At 24.2% G+C, this 12160-nt stretch overlaps 2 protein-coding genes across 2 annotated transcripts; one reads left to right on the top strand and one right to left on the bottom strand.

Annotated features, from left to right (window-relative positions):
* The first annotated feature begins 855 nt into the window (after positions 1-855).
* On the top strand, positions 856-5319 carry LOC145842992 (ribonuclease P protein subunit p21-like). The gene is made up of 4 exons (XM_082950462.1): positions 856-967; positions 2252-2352; positions 2696-2781; positions 5297-5319. The coding sequence occupies exons 1-4, from the start codon at positions 893-895 to the stop codon at positions 5317-5319; spliced, it is 285 nt and encodes a 94-aa protein (XP_082806588.1). The 5' UTR covers positions 856-892.
* A 2599-nt stretch (positions 5320-7918) lies between these two features.
* Positions 7919-9178, bottom strand: LOC145842991 (lysine-specific demethylase 2A-like). The gene has a single exon (XM_082950461.1). It carries the CDS (start codon positions 9176-9178, stop codon positions 7919-7921), a length of 1260 nt encoding a protein of 419 aa, XP_082806587.1.
* Between the last annotated feature and the right edge of the window lie 2982 nt (positions 9179-12160).

Genomic DNA, 12160 nt, shown 5'->3' with positions numbered 1-12160 from the left:
AATAAAAATTTTGATTGTTTTAATTTTCTCATGTTAAACTTAAATGTTTTAAGTATGCTAGTTCATGTAAGTTTTGTTAGAATTGTTTAATGTATGATTTGTGGACTTATTAACTAACTTTAATTGTTGAAATTTTATATTTTGATAATTTAAAAGTCTATACCTAATATAATAAAAAATTTTATGTAATATTTATTTTTATAGTAAATTTTCTTTAACAAAGCTAGTAGTACATACAGATTTATTACTAACAAAATACTGTCTTACTAACAAAAATATTAAGTAAGACACTGATGCTCAGGGTTACCTAAAAATCAGGAAAAACTTGATTAAAGAAATTTGAAAAAAAGCATGGAAAAACCTGGAATTTTAAACAAACTTTACATTTAAAGTAATGAAATCATTTTAGAAACAAACCTAAAAAAACTACATTTTTTTGTACAATTTAGAATTATATTTATTATAAAACACTTTTAATATAGAATTACACAATTTAGCCACTATTTGAGTTAAAAAAACTGTCCTGAGTGACCTTAAACAGTTTTAAGTCACTCTTGGTTTTTACAAATCTTAAATTTTTATTAATATTTTTTTCATAGTTGATAAACATTAATTTCTTCAAAAAAATTGGTTATCAAATAACAAAATATTGAAACTAAATCTGGTACTTTATAAGTTTAATTCAAAATTTAGTATGTAAAAAATATTTTTATTGGCAGAACTAGTTTAAAGTTTTAGTAAAAATTTTGATTTAACTTGATCAAGTATTTTATCTAAACATATGTAGTTTTTAAGTTTTTTTCAAGTTGTACAATGGTTTATTTAAAGGATAAGTTAATGTTAAAAATTTTATAGTTTTGTATAAAAGAAATACTTCAAAAATCAATTAAATATGGGTAAGAAGAAAGGGAACTCAATATACTGCCAGAATAAAGATATTATGCAGAGAATGAACTATTTATACCAAGTAAAATTAGTTTTTGATTATAAAATACTTAAAGTATAATACTTTACTAGGTAATATTAAACTTAAATATTTAAATTTTCAAAGCTGACATTTAAAATAAAAATTAAACTGAGCTTATAAATTAATATTTAAATTCAAATACTTTTCTGAAAATATTTTAACTAAACATTATTCATAAATAAGAATTTTTTACTGTTTTAACTGTCTTGTTTTTGTTACATAAAAATCAATATAACTGCTAAATATTCTTGTTTAGTATTTAAAAGTTAAATTTTTTATATCTTAAAGTAGAGTAAATAAACTAAAAAGTATGCAACAAATGTACTATTAGATAAAAATAAAAACTATTAAGTTTAGAAACTTAAGAACTTTTTTTTTTATCCCTCATTTCAAATTCAAACCTTCAAATTTATACTTCTTATATTTGTAAAATGAATAGTAGGTATGTGTGAAGACTATTATTTTAACACAAAAGGTCTTGACAAAATAATTTTTGGAGACAATACTAATAATAATCCTATTTACAAAAAGACAAAAATGTTTCACCCCAAATTGGGATCTTAAGGTCTGAAAAGTAAAAATAGATGATGACAATGAATAACTCAATAAAAAGTGTAAAACAATTAATATAATCAAGTATATAAACTTGTAATTTAGGCTGCCCACTTTTTATAAGTTTTATTATATTAATTGTTTTACACTTTTTATTGAGTCATCCATCGTCATCATTTATTTTTACTTTTCAGACATGAAGATCCTAATTTTGGGTGAAATGGCATTGTCTTATTGTAAATAAAGTTATTATTAAAATGAATATTAAATCAATTAGAAGAGTTCTCACTACACTAGATAATTGTAATTTTATAAAAAAAACATGTGGTATAACTGTTCAATTTTAACAATAAAATTTGTAAACAAAAATTATCAAAATAAAGTCATATAAAAAATATATTTTATAAAAAATTAGCTTCTTCTAGCTATATCATAGTTTTTTTATTTAAATAAATTTACGTTATTTTTAAATTTTAGTAAAAACCCTGAAGATATTGAGCAAGGTATATTTTTAAGATTAAATACTTTCAAACATTTAGGCAGTGAAGCTACATACATTTTTAAAAACAAATTGTACAACTATATAATGCTTATCAATTGTTTGTTGTTATTCAAAGTTTGTCATCAACCAATATAGTTACTAAATAGTTATAATTTTTATATGTTGTCTTTAATTACATTTGTAGTCTGTTATATTAGCTTTGTAATAAAAATTCAAAAAAAAAAAAATAGGCTGCCCACTCTGCTTGTTCGATGAGCCCACCTAACCTTACTCTGGCACAATACTATGCGGCGAACATGAAGTCTTTATCTCATAAGAAAACAATAAAAATGTTAGTTTAGTACTTTTTGCTACTAAATACTGTTTTTGTGTAGTAATTGTATAAAAACTTGCCACCATTTCAAAATTTTTCAAGTTATATAAATAAGTTTTATTGCTGTCTGTATATAAATTGAATAAAAGCTTGATGGCATAACATTTAAACCTTCTTGTGTTTTAAAATATTGTGCTTTTCTATGTGTGACAAAATATAAATTATAATGTTTATAAATAAGGAAAGTTTATTTCCACCAGACTTAAAAATGTTCTTTATATTTTTTTTTGCACTCTCATATATTTACAGTCTAAAAACTAAGTTAAGTCTTTTATTACTTGTTATATATTCAAAAATGCAGGTGTCCTCAACTAAAAAGGTCGATTTGCAAGAAATGTTGTATACCACTCATTCCTACATTTACTTACAAAATGAAATGTTTAAAAGGTTGTTTACAGCTTAGTATTTTAAGTATCTAAAAAAAGTAAAGTTCTTAAATCTAATTGTAAAAAAAATATTTATGTTACTTATTTGTACTTTATAAATTTAAATTAGTTTACATCAAATTTATAAATCTGTAATTTGCATTAGCATGACAATTATGAAAAAAAAAAGTCATTTAGTTGTGAAGAACTTAATTGTATTTTGTTGCACTTTTAACTAGATATATCATTTATAAATTTAGGCTTAATGTTGCTTTTGGATATTCAAATATTTTTTTTTTTTAATTTCCGAATTTTTTAATAAAACCACTTATAAGATTTTTGTACTTTATATAACAATTAAACTGTTATTTAAAATCTTAAAACTGTATATTTTAATGTATATAAATTTAGATTTTGTTATTGAAACACTTGGTCTATATAAAAAGCGGAAATTTAATTTCAAGAATTAAATAAGTTTTATTCATTAAGAAATACAAACTTAAGTTCAATTTACATCTTTTCTAAAATAGTTTCGTATTACAAAAGTTTTAAATAAAACTTACTAACAATATATTTTTGGATTTTAATTACTTACTAAAAATTTCTTTTAATTTTGTATTTAATAAGAAAACTTGTTTGTAAGCTATCTATTAATTTTAAAAAGCATCTTTGAGTATTAATATGTTTGAATCTAGATAAAATAGTTGGAATTGAATGTACTTACTGTGGATTCTTCAAACGGTATCCTACTAAGAGAAAAAATAAGAAAAAATATACGTTGTGGTCTGATAAGCCTGAAAATATAAAAGCAACTGTAACGCTTTGTAGTGGACAATCTAAAACTGAGTTTCAAGATTCAAAGAAAAGTTAATAAAATATAGTTTAAAATACTTTAGTTGAATTTGATTGTAGGTTATTTATGATTTAAGCATTTATGATTTTTTGTTTAAACTTTTTAGAGAAATTAGAAAATAATTGATATACTATAAAGTTCCACTAAACTTTATAGAATATTTTAGGTGCTTTCTATTTAAATTTTAAAATATTTATATTATTAACTTTTGGTACTTCTCATTTGCTGAGTACTTTTCAAGTAAATGTTTATTGTTGAATTTGTTTTGTAACTTATTAAAAATTTAATGTAACAAAATAAGTTTGTGACCCTTAACTTCATGAATTAATAGTAGGTAAAAGTAAATACAAAAGTAAATGCTTTGAATTTTTTTTTTTAATTAGTTATTTAAATTATTTTAATGTAATAAAAAATAGCTATCAGCGTATTTTATTATTTCGTTAATTTGACAGAATAAAGTTGGTAGCTAAATATACTTTTTAAGGAATTTGAAAAGTATCTTTTTATTTATAGTAAAGAAGTTAATTTAGGTTTAAAAGATTAACTTTTTTTTAACTATTACTTACAATCACAATACAACTGAAAGCTTTTAATTTGCATTTAACAGATCACAGGTATAACTTTTTTTTTCACACTTCGTATAATCAATAAAACCATAAATAGAATATGTTTTTATTGAAGTTTTTACTCATTTTTGTTTCTATTTTGAAGGAAACTACTTAGCTATCTATTCTTTAAGCGTTTGTATTTTTAAAATTTTTTTTAAGTAAAAAATATTTATATGCTTTTTTGTAATTTGTCGGTAATAAATTAAAAATTATTTCTAATTAGATATAATATTCAATAAAAACAAATTTACAGGTTCAAAAAATATATTAAATAAAAGTTGACATTACATAGAAAAATGTTTTAAAATTTAAGGTTATTTGTAAAATAAGTTTTAAAAAGTAAGTCTATTATTCCTAAAAAAATTAACTTATTCATCCTGTAATGTCAAACTAAGAATTAAAATAAATACTAAAAGTTTCTTCATCCGTTGTAATACTATTTACATTTCATTAATACTGCTGCTTTGAAAGCAATATTTACTAATTTTTCATTACTATTTATATGTACTATTATATTCCTAAAAATAAAATATTTGTGTATTGCATTAAGAAGCTAAATATATATACAGCACATAAAAAAAAGTAAGTATAAATTTGCTAAACTGCATTTTTGATTAGTTTGTTCCAGATTTTTTTTTTCTAATGTTAACAAAAGCGGTTTCTAATTTTCCTAAATTACGTTAATTTTTTCATCTAACTTTTTTTCGTTGAATTAAGAATCCAAAGAGTAAAAATAATTTTCTTAATTGTGTTTGTTCAGTTTTAAAAAACATTATCAAATAGTGTTTGCATAAAACGCAGTGAATTTAGATAAACGTGGAGTTTTGAATTGTATTTTTTATACTTTGCATCTATTAATAGAGCTCTCATTTTATAAAACGTTATAAACTTTTTATTTTAACTTCTACGAAAAACGGCCAAGAAAAGTCTTTGTCGAAAGAATTCGGGCCTTTATGCCTGCCACTGATTACAGAGGCTTTCCAATTTTATTATAAAACTCTGAAAAAAGTATACAAAGACAAACTTATTCAAAAATATTAAAAACCATCAAGAAAACCAAAAATTTATTGTTGTAGGTGATGTAGAAAAGGAAGCTTAATTAGTACGAATAAATCAACCTTGCTTTTTATTATCAAAATAACCTAAATACATACAACTTATAAAGTGAAAATAAAATTTTATTTTTTTATTATTCATTAAAATGTATTATAACTTTAATAGTAAATAAATATTTATACGTGTTTATATACCGACAGTAAATGCAAATTAAATCTAAAATATATAATAATGTTTATTTCTAGAATGGTATAATTGGATAATTCTTTTTAGGATGTCCTTAATATATAGATGCTCTGTTTCTATAATAATAAAAGTATTACTCTTTTATTTTCGGATCAATAGTTGAATAATGATTACCGGTTTGACATCTTAGCAAAAGGTAGTTTAGTTCACCAGAACTTTGGACAAAACATTTTAAGCGCTTTTTTTTCTTCAGTAAACAAAATACATTAAGTTTAGTCTAACCTAGAGTTTCTTAAAATGAGTTATATGGCCCTCTTGGAAGCCATTACAGTAATTTAAGGATCCATAAGTAGCAGAGGGGCCATGAGGCCATAGTTTAAAACTTACACTAGAAATTCTGGAGTTGATGGTAAATAGCGAAAAAAAAACTTTAATTGTATTTAAAGGTAGTTTTTTTTCGAAATCTTGTTGTAGGAGGCCATAGATTTTTTTTTTTTTTAAATTGAAAACCCTGGTCTAGTCTAATATATCAATAAGTATTTAAACTACTTGCTGAAAAAATATTTAAAGTTGTGCAGATGGTAAACTGCTCAAAAGCTACAGTACTTTTTAAAAGTGTTTAAGAAGTAATTTACCTTTGAGGTACTTTGGTGTTTTTTTTTTTTCTTAGTTGAATTTATAAAATAAAACCTGCCATACACTTAAAATTATCCATCTTTAAATTTTCTTAACGTGTACAGATTTATTTAGAAAAGAAAATTATAAGTATTGTATTTTGGTTTTGATAAACCTGATTTTTTTTATATAGAGTTTTGTCTAAGGACCTGGTGTACAAAAAAACTTTTTAGTTATAGAGTCGTACACCAGAACAGTTTAATGTCATGTCCAGGACAATATAAGTTTATTTTTAGTTCGCAGTTTACATATGTTAGTGAATTTACTTTTACTACAATATTTAGTTTAATCAAGAAAATAACATTTATGTTTCTATAATAGAATTCAAAGCTAAAAACATTTTAACTAACTACTAGAAATTTCCTCATTATTCAAACGTTAAAAAACTTCATCACAAAATATACCTTTTGGAAATTATTGTTTTGTACCGAAAATTTTTGTTGAATAGAACTACATAATTTTAGGTGAAGATTTATATTATGCAAACCTTTTCAAATGTTTTAAATGTTTTTATTTTTATACTGTACGATTTGCTTTGCTTAATCATTAGTGTTTTACTAAAGTAAACAAAAACAGTGTTGAACAAAAAAATGTATATATTAAACTATGTTTTATTGCAACAACTAAAATTACTGAACTAAAAGTAGTAAACTTTTAATTTTTATGATTTTAAAACTGTAATGACGGTTCTGAATTTATAGAAAGTCTGTTAGATACCAGACGATGGGAACAATAAGTATTACAAAATGTTGTATAATGTTAAAGAAACTTGCAAAAAAACAATCCTGTAATTGAACAATTATATAGCGTAGTTTATATTATTACATTGAACAGAGGAGGTTACGAATAAAATATATTACAACATACATGAACAAAATGTGTTACTACTTAAAATGATACTTAGATATCTGACTCGGATTATCAGAATCAGTATATGAATTTTGTTTGTTTATAAGGATTTTGAGGAATTTAAAAATTTTAATTTTTACTTTGTGTTAAAAATTTTTAATACATATATTTATTATGGTTACATTAAACATGAGACGTTTTGTCTAGATTTTTCGACAGCGATATTCATATTTATAATATAAAAACAAATATACCTTTTTTCATAGTTTATTCATTTTAATAATATAAAAAATGTAAACGAAATTACACACAAAGCTCACAACTGCATAAATAATCAATACAATTAATAGCAGTAAATTATATTTGAGACTGTGCAATTTTATATATTTTGAACGAAATAAAATGACAAAAACTGTCTGTGTGGACTTTTCTATATCATAATGATTTAGCTCAACTTGCATATTAATGATCTTATAAACTCAACTAAATTTTTAAGTTAAGTGTTGGTTAAACTTAAAGAAACAAGCCCAAATTTCTTGCAAATATTTCTCTATAGAATCAAAAAAAAATTTTATATTAGACTTGTAAGCCTTAGCCTATTAGTTTAAAAAAAAAAACTAAAAATAGTTTTTTTAATTCAAACGAAGAAGGATACAGAAAAATTCTATTCTTTAACTCTCATTCGTCTCAGCAAATTTTTTAAATAAAGTTCAGGAGATATTTCTTTATTATCTGAAAATAGTTAAAAATTAAATTTGATTTAGCTATGTTTAAGTTTAACCTCATACCTTTACCGATTTTTACTTCTGAAGGAATAAATCTAGGAAGTGTAGAAAAAAACTTTTCATCTTGATTTTTCTCTTTTTCAAGGATGCTTGGTGCTAAAAATTAAATTTGTTACTATGTATTTTCGTTATCTAAAAAAAAAATTGTCAGTTAAACTTACATGTTGCTTTATCTTCCTTTATACATCTCCTAAAACCAGCCAATGGATAATTGTCAGCATTGTAGTGAAACTTCTCACTTGGGTTGCTGAGGCACAAGACAGCATCGCTAAACGCTATATAAAGTCCATCAAGGTCGTTTATTCCTTCAACTTTAACATTTCTCTTCGAACTCAGATGACTTGCCAGACGATCCAGACCGATAATCTGAGAGGCTGAAAAAAGCTTTCTCTCGCAAACTTTTTTAATGTTTCTGCTTTCACTCAACACTGACTGGTCAATGAAAGACTGACCTCCGCAACATCGGACCACGTGATCTGCCACGTACCAGTGAAGCTGCTCCAAGTGTGGAAATCTGCTTTCAACCGGAATGTTCATCGCTTCGTTTTGCAGCTTCGTTATCCTGAGCTGCATTTCAACGTCGTCAAAATGCAAAAAATTTCCGCCGAAAACTACAGACTTCTCGGGAGTGTAAACTGCGTGAATCCACCCGCTGGGTATCAGAAACAAGGATTTTTCTTCGAGCTCAACTTTCTGGCACTCTTTGACGATATCACCAAAAAATCTGCCATCGGAAGGTTTCAATTTCCAGTCTTTGTATAATTGCAAGTTTTTTTCGGTCGGCTCCACCAGCCAAAATATTTTCTTGCCTTTTAGAACGTGATACCATACTGACGTTCCTCCAAAATCAATGTGGAAATCAGTGAAGCTGCCTTTAGACGAAAGAAGACAGTATTTTGCAACTTTTGGATGCCTACCCCAAATATAGGATCTATTATCTTTAAAAAGATCGGGGTACGTATTATTTACCCAATCTATTTCATAAACTTTTTTTGGACCTAGAACTTTTTTGTCTAGGCAAGTGTCACTAACTTCCAAACTTATAAGGTTAAGACACTTTTCTTGTTTTTCAAATTCTTTGACAAAACTCCCAAACGTCATAGTTTCTGTTTTCTGAGTTACACTGTCGACTACAGGAACAATTCGGTCTCTTCCACATATTTCCACCAAATTTTCTAAATCATCCTTGATACTGTGCATTTTCATGCCTAAGCCTCGACAACTTTTCAAGTAGAAAGGACTTTTGAAACCCAATGAAACGTAGTCATCTTCAAAGTTTAAGCCATTTTCAAGCACATTAACAAAAGACGATTTGTATCTGTTGCTTTTAAGAGCAGAGTGTAAGTTGTTTGCTTCTATTACAAGTTCCTCATCACTCGTTATGTAACATTTACCGCTTTCGATCATTTTTACAAAAAAATGTTTTAGAATAACTTGACAGTGTATAACCTAAAATTTATAGTTGTAATGTATTAATCAATTAAAATAAAAAGATTAAAAAAATAATTATTGAAGAGCTCTAAATGCTACCGACTAACTATTATTTTATTATGATTTTACCAAATAACAATATGAGATGGTCGATAATTATTAGCGTCGTATAAAGTATTAACAGCTTTATAGCTGCTATTATTTTCGTAAACAACTTAACCAGTATAATCTAGTTTAAAGTAGCCTAAGCCTTTAGGTAAATTTCTTTCAAAATATTTAGTTAAGTGATTTTAGTACATTTATACATGACTTTTTATTCCGTTTTTATAAAAGCTAAAAAAATTAAATATGAGACAGCAAAAGTAATATCACAACTAAAAGTTTAAAACTGTAAGCAAGTTAACAAGCCAATTTTCACATTTAAGTACAGCATAATATGTTTAATTCAAGTGAAAAATCGTACATATTATGATTAAAAAATTATCTAAGTAACATTTTCTGAAAATTTATATAACTTTGTAATACATACTATCTTCAAGTATTATTTAAACAAATAAAAAATAACGAAAAAATTTGGTAAAATAAAAAAAAAACTAAATGTTTTCAAAAACTACAGGCCGTAGCTGGTAATAATTGTTGAGCTTGATTTATTATGTAGTTCATTATAAACAACTTTAGTACGCAATAAACAACTTGTAATAACTATTTTAAAGCTGTAAAATCATCTTATTAATTACAAATTTGTCGTTTGTGCTAACTAAACTATTATAGTTTAAATATAAATTACTTAGTAAAAATAGAATCATACTTTAATTAAATGACTCAAGTTTTAGTTTTTTGTTTTAAATAACTTTTGTAGCCTTACCTCATATTTTATCTAAGAGAAATAAAGATAGCTTAGTAGAAGCTAGTAAAACGCAAGTCGACTACTACAAAAAATGATTGTTTTAAAGTTTTTGATTGTTAATTAATTAAGAAAACTGATTACTGTACTAAGATACGTTTATTTCTAACTAGATTTTACTATGAAGTACAAGAGTTTTAATAAGTATTATTTGTTTCAACAAAGTTTGAGAATTATTTGCTATAAAGTTCTAGTTGTTGATTCGAAAATAATCAAAAGCATGTTAACTTTAAGATTTAATTTTAAAGTATGTAAATTTCAAAAGTTTAATTAAAAGATAGCTGGGTGAAATGTTTTTGAAAAAGTTTGTTCAGCTATTAGGCTTAATATTTTAAAATGTTACAAAATTCTACATAAATTTCAAGACATTATATTAGTAGTCGTTGCTTATCTAAATAAAAATAAATGAGAAAACATTAAACTAATAACAATTTTTTTATTTAACTAGAGAGTTTGGAACAAATAAATAAGACACAGTAATCTATCCACTAATAGGAGATTGATAATTAATAATTTATTATTTTTGAGAATAAACAATTACTCAGTTTCACCGCAGAGCGGATTTTCAAATTGTAAATCTGTAGTAAAATAATAATATTAAAAATGACAAATATTTAAAAATTGGTTTGAGTTAAGCTTATATAAAAAAAAAATTAAAAAAAAAATAAAAATTAAGAATTATATTAATTTAAGACAACCTTTAATTTTAAAACTATCAAATTATAGTCTACAAACAATACAATTAAACCATAGCATACTGTGGGGTATTGATATCTAATGGATTTTAAGAGATAAAAACTTTTACAGAGTTAGAAGTTATGGAGTAGTATATACATATTATTAAGCACACAGTTCTAATAATAAATTAATAATGTAATAATGTTCAAAATAAAACCAGGGAGTAAGCATTAGAAATTTTTTTAAAAGCATTGTTGTTGTTATTGTTAACACAGTTGTATTATGATGACAAAGTATAAAATGGCTTTTTGTGAGAAATTTTAGATAAGCGAAAAATAGAATGAGGGTTAGATTTTAGATGTTAAATTTAAAAAATAAGATAAAAATTGAATATATTTAGTTGAGAGATAATCAAAGAGAGTATAAACTACTAATCATTCAACTCAAGAAAAAAAAAATATATATATAAAATAATAATAATATATATACTAATTCTCCAATAATTATGATTTACAACTGGGAATGGGTATATTATAATGTATGCACAATTTATCTTATATCTTAATGGAATATATTTAACTAATCAACAGACTTGAAAAAATTAAAATAAAATATTTTTAACAGTTTAAGACTGAGGATGGGAATAGTATTATAATACATGCACAAATAATAAAATATTTTAATATAATTGATACCTAGGTGAGATATAAATTATAAATATTCATTTAAGTAATGTGGGCATTGGGTTATCAGTTCGTTTCTCTTGTTTAAGGCTTTTCTTTTGTCTGCTAGGGCTATATGTAGCCTTTCTAGGTTACATAAAGTGCACATGTTAGTATGGTTTGTGTTAGATTTTCAGAGAAAGCAGACAAAAGAAAAGCCTTAAACAAGAGAAACGAACTGATAACCCAATGCCCACATTACTTAAATGAATATTTATAATTTATATCTCACCTAGGTATCAATTATATTAAAATATTTTATTATTTGTGCATGTATTATAATACTATTCCCATCCTCAGTCTTAAACTGTTAAAAATATTTTATTTTAATTTTTTCAAGTCTGTTGATTAGTTAAATATATTCCATTAAGATATAAGATAAATTGTGCATACATTATAATATACCCATTCCCAGTTGTAAATCATAATTATTGGAGAATTAGTATATATATTATTATTATTTTATATATATTTTTTTTTTTTCTTGAGTTGAATGATTAGTAGTTTATACTCTCTTTGATTATCTCTCAACTAAATATATTCAATTTTTATCTTATTTTTTAAATTTAACATCTAAAATCTAACCCTCATTCTATTTTTCGCTTATCTAAAATTTCTCACAAAAAGCCATTTTATACTTTGTCATCATAATAC

Source organism: Thalia democratica, chromosome 8, assembly GCF_965202585.1.
Source record: "Thalia democratica chromosome 8, ktThaDemo2.hap1.1, whole genome shotgun sequence".
Classification (NCBI taxonomy): Eukaryota; Metazoa; Chordata; class Thaliacea; order Salpida; family Salpidae; genus Thalia; species Thalia democratica.
The sequence above is the reverse complement of the archived record's forward strand: the minus strand, read 5'-3'. Positions and strand labels throughout refer to the sequence as shown.